General features: G+C 46.0%; 1 protein-coding gene across 19 annotated transcripts in view; it reads right to left on the minus strand.

Annotated features, from left to right (window-relative positions):
- Positions 1 to 18,331, minus strand: part of LOC146860031 (uncharacterized) — a 171,895-nt gene that overhangs the window by 4,856 nt on the left and 148,708 nt on the right. For 12 of the 19 annotated variants that reach the window (XR_014978770.1, XR_014978767.1, XR_014978766.1 and 9 more), the window contains one exon: positions 9,026 to 13,273. The exons of 5 other annotated variants lie outside the window; for them this stretch is intronic. Coding sequence is in view for 2 of the 14 variants with exons in the window: in XM_085643794.1 (XP_085499920.1) it covers positions 13,235 to 13,273 (39 nt within the window). In the remaining 12 variants the exon portion in view is untranslated. Of the gene's footprint in view, positions 1 to 9,025; positions 13,274 to 14,403; positions 14,469 to 18,331 lie in introns of those variants that run through there. 2 more of the 19 variants (XR_014978776.1, XM_085643795.1) reach the window with 1 other exon arrangement.

The raw sequence follows: 18,331 nt of genomic DNA on the forward strand, positions 1-18,331 counted from the left end.
AGCTACACTTCATATCATATACCAGGGACCAATAGTTAAATATGACAATCATTGATTTTAGTCAATTCAGCATGTTTTTAGGTGTCAGAGCACCGGCACTGAGGGCTGGTTAGCAGGTTCCCATTTCACAAAGTCAAAAAAACCTGGCAGCATCAATCCAATAAACTGCGGGTGAACAGGAAAAAAAAGATATTTTCTAAAAGGGTCTATTAGCACGTTGGGTGGGTAGTATATATTTAAAATTATATATTAACTATAAATGTAGGTGTTTCTTTACATGTTTAGTTACTTGTTTAGTTACTTTTTAATTAATACATGAAAACTTCAGGTTGTGGGATACATTAGATGGATAGTGTTTTAAATAAAATATATTTATAGATTGAAGTTCATTGATTAATGCATTTATAATGTAAATTTTAATGGGAAATAAATGTTTCCTTTAAATAATTAGAAAATATAAGACCATGTGCTTATTTGTTCATAAGGGAAATATTTTATTAAATATTCCGCGGCTTGTGGGGTGTTTTAGAGTGTGTATGGGTAGTGTTATTTTTAAAGTTTATATTAATTTTTAATAGTTTAATATTTTCAAATTTGTAATGTTTGATTTTTTTGTTAGCAAGTTTTATAACTGAGCCACTGTGGTTCTATTATGATGGAGGTGATGAGGTAATGTTGCTATACTTATTCCGGCCCTCATTCTGGCCGGTGTGTAGGATACCCTTCAGAGGTGGATTCTAAGAGGCCACTGAATAGCGTATTGCCACTATCCAGTTATTAAATCGCTTTCTTTTAGGAAAATTGACACTTTCTCTAGTAGAAACAGCTGATTCAAAGCAATCTTGTTTTTCTTGGTACTTTGTTCTTTGAGGGTTACTTTGGTGTCAATGGGTGAATCCAAGTAGCTTGAAGTTGTTTAAAAGAAGGGCTTTAAATTCGTCCAGGTTCATATCATCATGTCAAATTTGGACCAGTTGCTGCTTCTTGTTGATGGCAAATAGAAGGACTTCGGTTTTGGTGAAGGTAAGTTTCATATAGGGGCCGGTCATCCAAGTCTGAATGAGGCGCGGGGGGCGTGGCCGAGCCGAGCCGCAAGATGGCCGCTGTTTAACGGGGCTCTGCCGGCCGAACACATCATCCGACAACCCATCCGTGTTTGCCTCATTGCCCGGGCAGCCAGAGCGGTTGGAACGTGGTGTTGACGTCCTGGGGACCTGGCGGCAGTTTCCGCGGAGGAAATCGGTGCAGTATTGCAGCCGCGCTGGCCCTGCGCTGTGCTGCCGGAAACCCCGCGGGCCGAGGGTCGGCTATCGCTGCAGCGCGAGTCCCCGGCTTGGGCCCTCGCTCGGACACGTGGGGAGACCAGGCGGAGAGGACCTGCGGCGCTGCTGAGATCGGGGCCCGTGGGGCCGGTGAGCCGCATCGGGAGCCTGGGGAGATTGCATGCGGACCGCTCCTGGAAGTAATTCGAGACCCGAGGACACCACGATGACTCCGGTAGGTCCTGAGCGCTGCGGAGCCGCCTGCTAGTGCTGCCGCGGCTGGCGCCGCCACCGCGGTGTGGACCGCGCTCCGGGGAGCCTGAGTGATCGGCGCTGGCCTGGCTGCTGGAGGAGGTCGCCTGTTCTTCGCTCTCCCGGCCCTGTTTGGGGTTGGGGCTGTTGCCTACTGCTGCCGGAGGAACACTCGCGACAGGCCTGGTGGCGACGCGGCCGGATATAGGTGTGCCACTGAGGGCGGCACTCTCCTTGTACCTTGCGCCCAAGTGGAGTTGGCGCACGCCACTGGACAGGGAGGCTTGGCGACCCGGCTGTGGGGCTGGGCGAGGGTGATGGGCCGCTCCCTCTAATACCTTGAGTCGACGTATCTGCCTGTCCACGCAGCGGCCCCGAACCGCGCTCTCCGTGAGGTGGGGCTGGCCTAGTCCTTCCCTGTCGGCGCGGTGGGCCGATCGTCGCGGCCGCTGGCCTGGGAATTGCAAGGGGAGACCTCCCGAGGAAGCGGCACTTGACTGCGAGGTGTGTTTGCCTGTGATCGCCCCCAACATCGGATCCCCCTGGCTGATCTCCCCTGCGGGATCATGGGCAAGCCGGACAATAAACAGCCGCGGCTACAGTTCGAGAGAAAATCCGCCCGTAACGTGGAAATGGGGCCGGCATCGCAGACAGTGGTCCCTGAGACACAGATGGAGCCCTCACAAGAAGACGACATAAAGGGTATGTTCCGTGAACTAAAGGGCTGTTTGAGGGAAATTGACTCCAAACTTGACACAATGGCACAGCGAATGGAGGGCCTGTCGCGCACAGTCGATCAACATGGGGAACGGCTAACGGCGGCTGAGACGCGTATTGCGGACTGCGAGGAAGGCCTGGGGGAAACCCGGGAACGTTTGCTGCACATGGACAAAGTCTTGGATGTAATACGAGGGCGCAATGAGGATTTAGAAGCCCGCTCTCGCAGAAACAACGTGCGCATTCTCGGAATTGCGGAGTCCACAAATATCGGCAACATGGAGCAATTTGTGGAAGGCATGTTCCGCGATTTATTTGGGGCAGAACTGTCGGCAATGTTCTTGATTGAGCGTGCACATCGAACACTTGGTCCTCGCCCGGTGCCTGGGGCACCACCGAGACCGATCCTGGCTCGCGTTCTCAATTACCGTGACCGAGACACTATACTACGGCTATCCCGGGAAAAGGGAGCCCTCACTTTCCAGAACATGGCCATTTCCCTATATCCCGATTTCACACAGGCGGTGCAGGCAGCGAGGCGCGAATTCATACCTGCCAAAAAACTCTTTCAAAAAGTGGGGACCAAATATGCCATGTTGTACCCTGCCAAGTTAAAAATTCACCACAAAGGGAAGCAGCTGATCTTCACGGAGGCGAAGGAGGCGCTGAAATTTGCCAGGAGAGCGGAGCGAACGACTGGGGAACAGCGCGCAAGTCGTGCGACCTCCCCGGTGGACCAGCTGAGCGACGTGGAATGAACTGCCGGACTTTTCTGTGACCCCTGTTATACTACTGTGCAGCATGGCGTCAGGTCAATCTGCGGATGAGTACCCATAACGTACTTGAATGTTTATATCTTGCTGCCTGTGGTGGGTGGTGACGGTAGAACAGACTAGCTGCATCTGGGATCCCACAGACTCATGTTTGGACATAGATTCCACGGGTGACACCGTTAATACTGAGGGTGATGCATAAGTCGTTGCCTGTTGTGTATGATCTGCTTGGGGCTTTGGTAGGTGGAATGTTCGGCCACCCTATTGTTCACCGATGGGGGAGTGTGCAGGTAACCCCACGCCCTCGAAGGGATGATTCCCGTGAAACTGACTTCTTTATGGGTTAAATTGGGGAGGGGTAAGGCATCTCAACCTAATTGGGGGGTTGGAGTGGGAGGTTGGGTGGGGGGGACTGTTTTGTTTGTTGTTATTAACCTGCAGAAATGTCATACACTTTTGATGGACGACTCGGTGTTGCCTCTACACATCCACGCTCTCTTGCTAAGTGTCGGGACTGGTACACTGGATACCCGGCTGCTCGCCCTGCCCCTAGCCCCGCACATTGGCACACTGCTGCATAGGGACTATTATCCACTGCTCCATTGACCGAGTTACGCTGTCTGACTTGGAACATACGTGGTCTTAATGACCATCGCAAGATTAGGTTGACGCATGCGCACTTGGCCAGACACCACATCGACATATGTCTTCTACAAGAGACCCACCTGTTACAGAAAGCGGGAGACCGATTGCGACATGCTAGGTGGGGTGAGGTACACACGTCTGGATGCTCCAGTTACTCTCGTGGGGTGGCCACCTTAATACGCAAAGGGTTACCATGGCAAACCTTTAAAGTAACTGCCGACTCGGAGGGCAGATATTTAATCATACTGGGGAAATTGTTCCATAAACAGATAATCCTAATTAACACTTACGGTCCCAACACGGATGACCCGGATTTTTTCCGGACAGTCTGGCTAAAGGCACAATCCCTTGGCTCGGGGGAGTACATATGGGGAGGGGACTTCAATGCCGTACTCTCGCTGGAAAATGACAGGGAAGGTGCGGCGCGCACGCATCATCCGCAAACAGCAAATCTTCTTCGAGGTCTAATGGAAGAATATAACTTGTTGGACTCGTGGAGAATCCTGCACCCCGGCGAGCGTGAGGGCACATGCTTCACCCCACACAGAAAGGCGTGGTCTAGATTAGATTTTTGGCTAACAACTCCACATATTCAAGCCTGGACGTCTGACGTGCAACACAGAGCGCGTACTCTATCGGACCACTGTCCGGTTGAACTGGTGCTACGGGTCCCCAAACCATACATCGCCCCATTCACGTGGCAGCTACCTGCGCAGGCCCTGCTAGATCCGGTATTCCGCGAGGAGGTACACCAACATATACTTGATTACTTTGAACTCAACACAAACTCAGTGGCGTCGGTTGGCACCCTATGGGACGCGTTCAAGGTGGTAATCCGGGGCCATTGCATTGCGGGACAGGCTAAAGTGCTGAAGTCCATTAGAAATACACTCCAGAGACTGGAGGACCGCTTACATAATCTAGAAGTACAATATAGCTCGCACCCCTCAGCGGCCACTTTAGCGGAAACACGCGCCGCCCTAACGGAATACCAGGCGGAGGCGGACAGGGAGCTTAAATTTCTACACAGACACGCAACGGCGCGCAGATATGGCGAAGGGGATCGCCCGGGTGGAACATTGGCCCGGCTGCTGCGCTCGCAAAGAGGTTCCTCTTACATTCCTTCTATAGAAACGGCGCAGGGCGACACCGTGCACTCCCCTCCAGAGATACTGGATACGTTCAGGTCCTTCTATAAAAAGTTATACCGCTCCAGGGGTGGGACTGACGCGGCAGACGTTGCTGATTACTTAGACACGGTTCAGTTGATCTGGTTTAATGCGCATCAACAAGGTTATTTCGATCGCCCCTTTGACATTGACGATGTGAAGGAGGCGTTGGGGTCCTTGGCCCCTGGCAAGGCGCCTGGACCGGACGGTCTTCCGGCACAGTTCTACAAGGAATACGCTGACATCCTCGCCCCCCGGCTGCTGGCTGTATACGATGAGGCGGCTGAGTCTGGGATACTCCCCGCGTCCATGAGAGAGGCCCTCATTATTGCCCTCTTAAAACCCGAGAAGGCCGCCCAGAGCTGTGACTCTTATCGGCCGTTGTCCCTTATAAATACAGACGCAAAGATATTTGCGAAAATGCTCGCTTTGCGATTACAACCGGTGATGCCACTAATGATCCGCCCAGATCAATCGGGGTTCGTGCCGGGCCGTTCCACGACCCACAACTTACGGACCCTGTTCGGAGTGTTACACTACTTGGCTCCTCATGTCAAGGCCGCAGTGGTACTATTGGACGCCACGAAAGCGTTCGATTCCCTGGAATGGGCGTTTCTGTTCACCCTGCTGCAGCGAATGGGAGTAAGCGTCGCGTTCATCCGATATATTCGCCTGCTCTATACCAACATCACTGCCCGTGTGAGGGTGAACGGGCTGGTCTCCGAGCCCTTTGGCATCGGTAGGGGCACGAGACAGGGTTGCCCTCTGTCGCCCCTACTATTCGCGATTGCAACCGAGCCCTTGGCAGCCCGGATCAGGCAACATCATGCGAACAGGGGAATTGGATTTTCATCCCGTGCGCTGACCATTTCACTGTACGCGGATGACATCACCCTTTATGTGACTGACCCGCAGGTTAACCTCTCCCCAATGACGAGTGAACTGATGAGGTATGGTCTGCTTTCAGGGGTGACTATTAATTGGGAGAAGTCGGTCCTCCTGCCCTTAACGGAGGCGACATCCCGCTTCACGCCGGATTGCCCGCTGAAGTGGGCGGACGGGCCGGTGCGTTACCTGGGCGTATGGGTTAGCACGGACATGCAGGAACTGTGGACGGAGAACTACGGGAGGGCTGTGCAGTGGATAGAGGAAAGGGTAGGCCGATGGAAACACCTGCCCCTGTCGGGTAAGATAGCTGTGACCAAAATGGTCATACTGCCCAAGCTCCTCTACCTCTTTGTTAATATCCCCCTCCCCTTGCCTAAACACTTCTTGAACAAGATACGATCGCTCATGATCGAACTGGTGTGGGGGGGTAGACAGCCGAGGGTAGCATGGGAGACGCTCACCCTCCCACAAAGACAGGGAGGTATGGCGGCGCCAGACTTCGCGCTATATGCGTATTGTGCGCAGGCGCAATTCCTGCACTATTGGGTACACCCCACGCCGTATCAGCCACATGTGGCGATAGAGGCGGACATGGTTGGCCCGCTCCCGCTCTGCACTGCCCTATATGCACCACACAAGAGCAGGCGAAACGAAATCGATACGGTGCGTGCGCTTCAGTGGGCCTGGGACGGACTGCGCCGCCGGGCCAAGTTAGCTCTTCTCTATACGTCGGCAATCCCTCTGCGCGGGAACCCCATGTGGCCCCCGCTACAGAGCATGAAAACGGGAGAACGCGCAGCGTCTCGGGGTCTCCATACGGCGGGAGACGTCTTTCCTGATGGTGTCTTCATCACGTTACCGCAGATGTGCGCTGCGGAGGCCCCGACGGCGCTAGACGCCCTGCTTCATCACCAGCTTCGCCACACATGTAGAGCACTGTTCCCGACATTCCCGGAGCCGCCGCCCAGTCTGATGGCTCTGGAAAATGTCCTGAAGGTGGAATCGGGGCGCAAGCTGATTTCTCGTCTATATAGCCGCATGCAAAGCGATCATCCGGTGGTGACCCCGGCGGCGCGCGATCTGTGGAGCGCTGCGTTGGGAACTGAAATTCTCGATGCCCACTGGGACCTATGCTGCAGAATGCTTGAGACATTATCCCCTAACTACAGACTCCGGCTTATCCATTTCAAGTACATACATATGATATATCGCACCCCACGCAGACTTCATCGTATTGGCTTACGAGACACGGACAATTGTTGGAAATGCACTGCGCGTGGCGCTGACTTCTTGCATATGGCGTGGGAGTGTCCCATGATCGCCCCCTTTTGGGAAGGGGTGCTGCGGCTGGTGTGTCTCATTACGGTGCTTCCGATTCCTTGTACCCCTCAGACTGCACTGCTGGGGATCCTACATATGGTCAAGCCTAAACATCGCCGACTGCCGGCCATGCTCCTCCTACTTGCTAAGCGCCAGGTTGCGATACACTGGGGGGCTACCACAACGCCTACTATCAGGGAGTGGCTTAAGAGTGCTGTATACTGCCAGACGCAGCTCACCCTCTTCTGGGAGCTCCTGCCACCACGCACGCGCCCGCGGGACATATGGGGCCCTTTCTCACAGTGGTTGCTTCAAACACCGCTCGATCCGTTGTAGGGCGCTGACCCTCGAGCCGGATGACCGGGGGGAGACAGATGCCGAGATTGCTGAGGGGTTGCAGCGGCTGACGCTGAAGATGTGGGAGATGTTGGGGGTGTATTGGGGGCTGAGACGAGGGGAGATTCTGCTCTTGTGTCTCGCTCTGGCACTATTGTGTGGATACCTATTGGCATTATGGACATCGTTGTATATGGAGGTGACTGTCTCGTCTATACTGGATTCTATACATTCTGCAGTGTATTGTGTTTGTACTGTTGTTAAAATGCAAATAAAAAGAAATTTAAAAAAAAAGTCTGAATGAGGCGCAGGTAGGGCTTGAGGTGTTGGGTGGTCTACAGCAGAGGAGACATTTATGTAGAATGTGTATGAAAGGGACAAGATTGGTCCTTGAAGGACTCTGCGGTTGATGGGGGCTGTCTGGGACCTGGAGAAGCCGGTGTGATTTAACTGCTGTCAGTTAGAGTGGTAGGAGAAGAAAGAGTAAAGCAATTTGCCAGTGAATCCTCTTCATGGACACTTCAAGGTGTGGATGAGCATGGGACGCTCAACGGTGTCAAAAGGCAATCAATAAGTCCATCAGTATCAGGAGGCAGTTGTAATCTATATCTGTAGTCAGGAGGGCATCATTCAGGATTTGCAATGGTATTTGTCTCAATGCTGCGGCCTGATCTGAAGCTGGACTGGCAGACTTGCGGGAGGTTATTGGCATTAATATGACCTTGGTGTGATTTGTGGAATTATTTTTTCCATCGTCTTGCGGATGAAGGGTATGTGACTGATAGGCCAGTAGCATCAGGGTCTATTGTGGATTTCTTCATAAGTGGGACCATCTGACCTACTATAAAGCTTTTCTGAAGCTGCCTTATGTGAAGGATGCATTATCAGTGTTGGGTAAGGTTGTGAAGGCTTGTCCTGAGAGGAGCCATAATCTTCATAGGAGATGGCTTGAAGGAGGTGAGGTCTGCAAGAGAGAGGCTTGAAGGGTGACTCATTTGGAATGTTGCGTTTAGGGTTAATTTTGCTGATGTTCTGTCAGATCTTTCAAATTTTTCTCTGATAAAGCGGTGGATGGCATTAGACTTGTATGTTTAGTATGGGATAGGAGGATCAGGTAGAAATTTGTTAAATCGCCCGATTGCTTTTGATGGCTACTTCACTGATTGAGTTGGTTTCATATTTGGCAGATGTGATGAGTTGCCTGAAGGGACTTTCATAGTGTAACGTCATCAGGGGTTCTGATTTTCGTCAATATTCTTACCTGTCTGCAAATTGAAAGGTTTGGGTGGTCACTGGAGCTCTAATGAGCAGAGAGTTTTATCTTGCAAGTGCATGTATGAGTTGAAGTGTGAGTGTTCACATGCTTCTTCAGAAATGAGCTGACATTCTTTAGAAGAGAGTTGTTATCCAGTGTAGTGTTGGTGATGTCACGGTGATAGATGAGTTTGTGCTTTAGGTTATCTATTTTCATTCTAGTAGATCATATCAACTATTTATGCTCAGGGTGAGATTCCTTCCGAAACATAACTATAGCCCATATCAATAATCTTTCTCAGTTCAAGTTGGATAATCTTTTTACTAATAGCAAAGCCTCTGACAGATGGATGAATATATAAAAAAAAAGATATGTATCTTTTTCTAACTGTTTTAATAATGTATCAGAATAAAAATATAAAAAATAAAAACTCAAATAAGCAAAATACAAAATACACAAAGGTGTAACGCTGAAAAGGTACCAAACCTAATGGAAACAAATGTATGCGCTACGGTCAATCAAGAGAAGAAAAAAAAGAGAATACATTAAAATATAGGAGCCAAAATGGTAGCTAAGAAGCATGAAGCCCAAACAAAAGAAACCTTAAAAACAATCAAACCAAAAGTCAAAACAACCAGAAGGAGCAGAGAAGGGAGAATTTTAATACTGAACTTTGCTAGTGGGGAAAACCGGGATGCAATGAAGGAGTAAGTATTATGGGCTATAAAGAGGCAGACTGATAAATTAGTGAAATGCGGGGAAAAGAGTAACAGCTACTTTGAATTTTTAAAATATCTTTTATGTACTTTTTGAGGGGGTTGTGAACGCCCCACTTAAGCAACTGCAATGGAATCGCCACTGGACCCAATAGCCCAGCAGACTGGGTAACACCAGAAGCCTAATTAGCGTTGTAGTGGCCCCTCCTGTCTGCAGGCCTAACACAAATAACATTTCACAGTAAAGTTGGGACAGAACTAAGAGGTTGAGCTGAGGCCTGACAAAGGAGCTAAATACAAGGGACAGAAAAAAAAAGAATTGGCAGGGAAAGTGAAGCAAATGGAAAAAGCAAGGGGATACAGAAAGGAAGCAAAGTAAACGTAAGGAGATATGAACAGCAAAAATTTGAGGGGAAAAGGAAGAAATAAGCAAAGCCCCCAAGGACAAAGGAACAAAGCCGTCAAATACCATGCAGTAGGTCAGACCCAGTATTTTGTGAGTACTTTATATTTTTTTTTTAATGTGTCCCTACAGAACAATATGAAACATATTTCACTAAAAATTCACAAAACATTTATGATGTAAAATGCACAAAATGGAAGTTAAAAAAATAATAATAATGGTTTTGTGCTAAAATATCGATACTGGAATCACCTGGTTTTGTGCAATGAAGTCTGTACTGCCATCATCTAGTCTTGTATTATCTGGTTTTATGATGTGAACTCTATACTGGAGTTACTTGGTTTTGTGTTGAACTTTGTACTGGAGTCATCTTGTTGAGTCCTACGAACTCAGTACTGCAACCAATCTAAGGCCTGTGGGCTCTTGTGCAGGTTTATTTGGTAGTAAGGCACTAGTGGTGGAGAAGTGACTGCATCTGATCATTAGGAGACCAACCAATAATAATAATGCATACGTAATATTCTTTCATATAATGGGCTATAGAATGTAGGATTATTCAACTCACAGGTTTAATTCGTAATTTGTTTAAGGTGGTTATAAAGCAGACAATATATTATAGTTTGGATTATTCTGTATAGTGTTTCAAAGGATAATTCCTTTTTTCTGTTGTAAGAAATCACATCATTGTCAGCAACCTCAAAGAGTGGGTTATGCTGGGATTACCAGCATAACTGCGTGATATAGTAGAATCAGTGAACTGTTATCATTGTTATACTCTCTAAGAGTATTCTCTTGTAGATATCCATGCCGACACAGTGCAGTCTGAGACCAGAACGAATTTAGACAAGGTGAAGATATCCGGTATGTCTGAGCCATATTTAGAATTTGAAGGACAGGATAGTCCATCATAATGCGTCAGATATCCCAACCACCGAATTACAAGAGCCACAGGCTTAAAAGCACTTGTAATACATCATGCAGGACAGTCTCCGTCTTTGTGATGGAGTATCCCATCCGTCAAACTATAGATTAGGCCCTATGTTTCTCTCTCTTTTGTCCCATTCCCCTTCTCCCATTCAACTTATGACCAGCCTACTAATCCTTTGCATGATTAGTAATGAGTCCAGTGAAGTTTGGATATCAGCATCACTTCTATTGGATCCAAATCAGGCTACTGCAACTGTGACCGTTCTGAGGTACGGTTCAATGTGGGGAATGCTTTAATTTTCTGGCTACTGAACTCAGTGGGTGAATGCATGATTGAGTCAGCGAGTGGTTGAAAAGATGCATGATTGCAAGGATGAATGACTGAATGCATGCATGACGACTTACTGTGTGCCTAAACTCACCAGTGATTGAAGAAGCACTTTGTGTGAGTCAAACTGCCTTGGGCCCAAGTTCATAATCTATACAGACCTTAGAAGCACTGTTCAACAAAACTAACAAACTCACCAATTTCTGTATGATAGAGTATCACAAAAGTTAATACTAAACAGAACACAGATACAAAACACCAATCTTGAATGAACCAAGCTAGCCTTACAGCTGATAACAACAGGGAATAGAGGAATTTACAGCAACATGTGGGCTCACTAGGTCTCACAACAAAGGAGAATATGTGGGAATCTCCTTACATGCGAAGCCTAACCATGGATACTGTCACTCTATTTGTTACTATCCTAACGCCACGTTCATATTCTATCCTGAGACCTGAGAAAATAGCTCAACATTCACAGGATAGAGTAGGCTCAGGAGTATTCCTCTGGACATCCCTCGTCCATGAAGTGGGTACCAGTCAACACCACTGGCCCTCTTGCTGAGAACTGTAGGCACCAAAGCTTGTCTCCACCCTCCACACAAACCCTCAGAATTTTAACAGATGCATCTCCCAAACTTCTCATAAAAGCGGTATGAATAATTAGGAAAGATGGGGAATTTAATTTACCCCAACATGCTTAGCCTCCATCGATTTAAAACAAATCACTAACTCATTGTATTCAATAGAAGGGTTTTGGCCTATTTTCTATAGACTGGTTTGCTTCTGCACCCCTTACCATAAAGTATGTATGATCCGTGAAAGAAACTGGTAGAGGGTAGGAAGAGGAAACAGATGAGGCAACCTAAAGTGCAGAAAATTGCAACCCAAGACACAGACCAAAGGAGTAGTGTAAGGCAGGACGTGGGTTTGGTGAACAGATCTAAGCTTGATAGGACAGCTGTAAGAGTTCCAGGGCTTTTGTACCACGGTAGATACTCCGTAGAATAACAGGCAGGTCTGCTGGATGTCAGTCGGTGTGGCATGACTGTTTGAAAATGAAGCATCAAGAGGAGTATAGAAGCAAGAAAAAGCACTCCAGACAGCATCCCAAACAAAGCAAAAATGTAAAACAGAGAATGGGAACTAATGAAGACATAGAGATACATCCAGTATTGTCTGTCTCAGGGAAATAAGCATCATCTCTAGGAGAGAGGTCAGATATTTATGTCTCCATGCCAAGGTAGCGAAGCCAATTTTTTTATTTTTATTAATGAGACAAGTATAGTTCCCCCCTTCAAGAATGTGAAACACCCTAAAAATGTAAGGACTGTATATGGTAGAGGAACAAAGTGGTTCTAATCTTGTGTACAGATTTGAAAACTTCTAACTTCTGGTCACCTTTTCTGCCACACAGACCAGGTGCAGCATGTGCGTGAACACTGCAAGCTTCCCTTACACACAGAAAGGGTACAGTAACAGTTGAAACAAACTACACACACATACACCCACTAACACAGCCCTTCTCAGCCTAATCCATCAATTAAAGCACTGGAAAGACCGCAGCAAGATTCCTTCACATACAAACACGGAATAGATACACCTTAGACCACAGTGATAATTGCTGATTCCTGGTATTAACAATATGGCAATTCAGCATAAGTTAGGTGTAACAGTAAGCCTCGTGCAGCGTTAAGAGCAGCACTGCATTGTGAAAAGCACTAAAATGATCTATATATGTCATGAAAGCTAATTTTCGGTTCCCATAGATGGGCTCGGTGTTCCAGAACCTATCAAGGGATCCTCCAAACCCACCCAAGACCAATTCACATTTCAAAATATAAATGGTTCACATGGGCCTGCAGTCCTAGGTTCTCTCCCTAAGCACTTCATGTGCATGATTATCATCAGACACTGGGGTGTTTAGAATGTCTGGGGGATAATTGTGAAGTCAGAAGGGATGAAAGAACTGATGATATCATATCTCTCCCACATCCACAAATGAGAGGCTAGGTTATCTTGTGACACTCCCTTACAGAACAATCATTGGTAATGAATCAGTTCCACCTATGTGAAGGATAAAAAGCTGTTGTTATCAATCATCGTCTGAAGGAAAAAGCTCCCTGACAAGTAACAAGGGAGTAGAGAGGATTTGGTGCAGCGGCCAGAGCTGCTGACTCAAAAGCAAGGGATCCCAGTTCGAGGTTCGGCAGCGCAACAGCCTATGATCTTGGGCAAATCACTTAATCTCTCCAGGTGATTCGTTGCGCTATATACATCTTCTGAAAGACAAAAAAACAAAAAGAGGCAAAACTTTATTAAAAAAATAGTTTCACTAAAGCGGATGTTAACAGTATTTCGGCTACAGGACACTGATAAGAGAAGCAGGCGAGGAACAAACATTGGTAAAAGCAGGAAAATATGCTATAGCCAAAAGAAATGGAATAATGTGAGTGACACACACAGGAACCAATGAAAAGCCAGGAAAGAGAGGGGGCGGCATGTAAGCCCCTTTTAAGATTATATTAAAAATAATAGATAATAGCAAAACCTAAAAGAAGCATTCCAGTATACTGTTAGAAGCTGTCTACCTTTCCCGTGGGAAGAGCTGTTATCCTGGCTGTGAATGGGGCTTAAATAGTGTGAACAGCTTTGTTTGTAGAAGAGATCTTATCTTGACAGAGAATGGGCTTAAACAGTGTGAACAGTTTTTGTAGAAGAAGTTTAAATGCGTGCAGTGAAGGTAAGTTAACAAAAAAAGTTCCACACAAAAGCGAATTAACACAGTAATTCAGTGATGGGAACTGAGAAGAGCCCCCTTTTAAGGTACATTAAATACAAGAGATTTCACAAGCACAGTGCAAGCCCTGTGCTGGCGCGACAAACATAGTCTTCTTGAAATAAGAAGTATTACACATTTCCTAAAATGTTCCATCTCAGAGCTAAGTAATTCATCCATTCTTGAGGTTTTCATTTTATTTGGGAATTTGTAATACTGCCTTTATGAACAAAGAACGACTAGTTTCAGAATGAAAACAATACAGTAGGACTGGTACAGGCACGCATACTAGAATCGGACATATTAAAAGCTCTAGGTTACGCCGAAAAATATGATGTATAAATCTTAAAGGCAGTGTTCCTCCCAGACAACATGTATGACAGATGTTGCTGTCCAAAGCAGAGCCTGCCTCCAAATAACGAGGCACGTAAACGCAAGAACGGGAGATATAAATATGATTAATAAGCCTTACAGCAACACTCCTCCGAGAGAACATGTGTGATCCATATTGATGCCCAAAGCAGAGCTGTCCCTCCAAAATACAAGGTACGTAAATGCAAGAACGGGAGATAGAGAGTCTTTACTCCACCGGACCATGTCAATGGGTCAGTAGTCAGTGTCCAAAGTACTTACACTACATGGTCCAGCGCCGAGGGCACGATGCCACTTTAGCTTCCGTCTCGGTAATTGCTGAAGACCTATTCATGTGTAGGAAAGCCAGAAGTAGCTTTTAAGTGCTTGAAGCAAAACCTGAGCCGTCGCTGTGCAATGACGTCACAAACTCTTAAACCAGTCATTTCTCTGTGACAGAGAGGCAACAGCAGCAAACAACGGCAAACCCATTTAAAGATGTCAGTTTGACATTATTATTTTTTTTGCAGATTTATATAGCGCGAACTCGACCTGAAGATATTGGAGCGCTGTACATGAGCACCATTTACGTTACACAGGGACTCGTTCTTTTTTTGGTTAGGCACGGGGAAATGAAGTGATTTGCCTAGAATCACAGGATGGGGAGTCGACCCTGAGGCTCGAACCTTGGTTTCCCAGCTCCAAAGTCGGCAGTCTAGCCGTTAGACCACATCCTCTACCCTAATGGCGGCAGTAGATTCAGACTGTGCATTATCAACATTAAGCTCCCTACATTCTTTAAGTGAAAACACTATTGTCCTGCCAATTAATTCATTAAAACCGTTGGTAGAAGAGCATTACACTTACTGCAAGCAAACTTTATTTTTTTAAAGTAACCCGGGTTAGTTTAGAGCAGGTGGAGATTCTCGTTAGTTCACACAAAACTAGATTTATTTCGAATTTGGTCATAATCTTACCTGTTTTCTTTAAAAATAAACAGGTATTTTATACATTAGAAAAACACACTGCCTCCAATGCCTCTAGGTCGTTCTTTTTGGTAGGTACTATCTCTGAATTGATAGGTCTACCTTTCCAAGATGACTTCCAAAGTGATATATAACGGCCAGAACTGCCGACCTTGGAGCTGGGAAACCAGGTCTGAGTCTCGGGTGGGTTCACAAGCACGCTTGAAATGCATGCCAAAAACTTTTAAATAAAAACACAAGATAATTGGATGCAGTAGGAAATGTAAACGGAAAAAGTAAACAGCGATAAGCAAAAGTGTACATTAAAAATCAGTGCCCCAATAGCAGAAGGAAACAGTAATTCTGCGACAGGAAACTGGCAAGAGAAGCACGCGAGGAACAAGCATTAGTAAATGCAGGAAATTATGCTACAGCCAATTGAAATTGAGAAAAAGTAAGTAACAAGCATAGAAACCATTGAAAAGCAAGGGGGCCGTATTTTAGCCCCTATTAAGATTATATTGAATACAATAGATTTCTCAAGCACAGCGCTGTGCAGGCAAAACTTAAAAAGACCGACAATGAAAGCTCCAAGCACAAGGTAAACAAGGGGAAAAGCCTTTTTATATTATAAAATTATATCATAGTGTTAGTAGTGATTTATTTTATTTCTTAGTGCTCTGATGCCCTTGTAACTACTGAATACTTTACAAAAGGAAAGGAAACTAAAAGTAACCAATTGAAAATCTTCATCCTGACAGCAATGGTCATCCTATTGAATGCACATACGATATACATGTTTGTAGATGGGTATATTTGAGAGCGCTCTGCCTTCTGCAAGGATCTATGTTTAATCTGCAGGCCACAGGTTTGATCAAATTAGAGAGATTTCTGAATACTATATGGAATTGATACCATGTGTATCACTGTGTGGACTGCCAGGAACGGCTGTTACTTGTAGTGCTACAAAATGGGAAAATATTCTGTAAAAAGCCCGTATTTAAAACAAAAGTCGCTTCATATTTGTTTAGTGACAAAATAATAGAAGTTAAAGATACAACAGATATAGACTTTATTACAGTGAACAAAACCATGTCCTTAAAAGGCTAGAACACATCCACTGATGTGCTAAAAAAAAAAAAAAAGACAACACAGTGCTATACAATTTCCTTAACTATTCTTAAGCACCGGCCAGGGAGACATGTTAGGGCGAATTGGTGAGCATACTGAATTAGTTATGGATTTTGTATAGGTCCAAGTGAAGTTTTGATTATGCTGGAGTAATTTGGGGAATTTTTCATTAGACTTGTTATGCGATATTCCTGAAATTAACGCCATCATGTCAAATTACATCATAATGTAATTATGTGCCATTTGTAATAAAAATGTTACCATGAATGCACTGTTTATGGTAAAAAAATTAACCATGAATGCACACAAACAGATCGCAAGCGGCTGATGGTAAAAGCGCTTTCGATTTTTTTCACTATTTTTAGTGCAAAGTGCATCCTCAAGTGAAAAATTGATGCGTGGACTCATTTCCTGCTAAAATGTAGTTCTAAATGACATGTTAGCTTTTCGCATAATTACTAGGCCTGGGAAAAATGTTAAGTATGCCACAGCAATCTGAGTAATTTTGATCATTTAGCATTGATGCAAATGCAATAAAAGGAGCACTTTTGCGGCCATTTGCATAATTAAGAGTCATTTGGCACTGTAAGTGCATAGAAATAAAGAATTTAGCAAACGCGAGTGGCTGCTGCTGTTTGTGTTCTATTGCACTTAGCTTGTTCTAAACACAAAATCCTCTGGTCTGTTTTGTACCAGCGGGTGGATGTTGTGCCAAGAAAATAGTGCTGGGTAACGTTCCTGGAGTAATTTTGCATAAACTCAGCCAATTACGCTGTCAAAAATCATTAGTTGAGGGCAAGCAGCGTTTTCAACCAATTTCAAAATCTGCATCGTCCAAAAATTACTGCAATCTTGGATTTTCACCCCCCCAAATTCCTCCCTGAATGACCTACTGGAATTGCTCTGGCAAAATAGTCATAACAAATTAAAACGGCAATATTTTTTTGCAGTAAATGAACCATGTCTGCTTGTTTTCCTTCAGTTTCACCTGATAAAACATCTCAGCATAAAGCAGTAATTCAGAGTATGTCGGAATGATGCCCTAAACTGAGTTATGACGTGCACAGCATAGATTAATTCAGTCTGTATACATATTTTACCCACATTTGTTCAGTAGAGAGCACGTACAGTCTCTACTGTTTTCGATAAAGAATATGGCTTCTTTTATTACAGTTTTACCCCTGTAAATGTGATGCGGTCGGTGGATATTGTATGAATGCTCATTTGTATCTGTGAATTTACATTCATTTGTCCAAATAGATACCGCAGCAACCAGCCACCGAGGTCCCAACAAGGCCCGCCCCTGCACCGACACCACGAACAGCAGGGGCATCAGGGAGGAAAGAAGGCCAGTAGGACTCCAAATGCCAGGTAGGGAGACCAGGAGCACCGCCAAGCGCAGCCCCTGGTCCCCCCAAACAGTCGCATCCGCGCGTCTTCCAGACCGGCCAAGCCACATTAAGACGCGCGATGTAACCCGGAAGAAACCGGGAGGAACGGAGCCCCAGCCACAAAGAGCCGGGCGCCCATCAACGCGACTCCCAGCAAGCCCGGCAGGCCAGGAGAACGCGGAACAGGACATCGAGGACAGCCCAGCAGCCCAACGAGACATCCAGGGAAGAAACCATCAGGTAAGTTAGCAAACATGTCCCATCCAGTCGGAAGACAGAAAAAATAGAACAGCCTGCATGCTGGGCTGGTACCGCTTATGTACTCCCAGCGGGAGGGAGTGGGTTAGGTATCCCAGCATGCTCCTGTTCATTTTTTCTGTCGCAGAGATGGTGATCTCCACTATGTTCAGGAATGGGACGAGGACTAGAGGGACCTGAGGGTAATCTACACTTGTTTGTGCCGACGCATGCTCATTAGCGGAATAATACATTCTATTAAGCGTGAGTTCCATGTGTTTAAGACAGTTAATGCACTTCATAGCTACAGGAATGATCGCAATATCAATTTGTACTTTCTTTCCACACCCACTATACAGATATGTCTTAGGCACCTTTGAAGTGTTTCTTTTCAATTGTACAAAGTATTACTTTACACAATGGCTAAACAGGTTATATGGGAATTTCATGCATATCTGATGCAGTTTGAAGAAGCATGTACTTTAA

This window comes from Triturus cristatus, chromosome 3_1 (genome assembly GCF_964204655.1).
Source record: "Triturus cristatus chromosome 3_1, aTriCri1.1, whole genome shotgun sequence".
Taxonomy (NCBI): domain Eukaryota; kingdom Metazoa; phylum Chordata; class Amphibia; order Caudata; family Salamandridae; genus Triturus; species Triturus cristatus.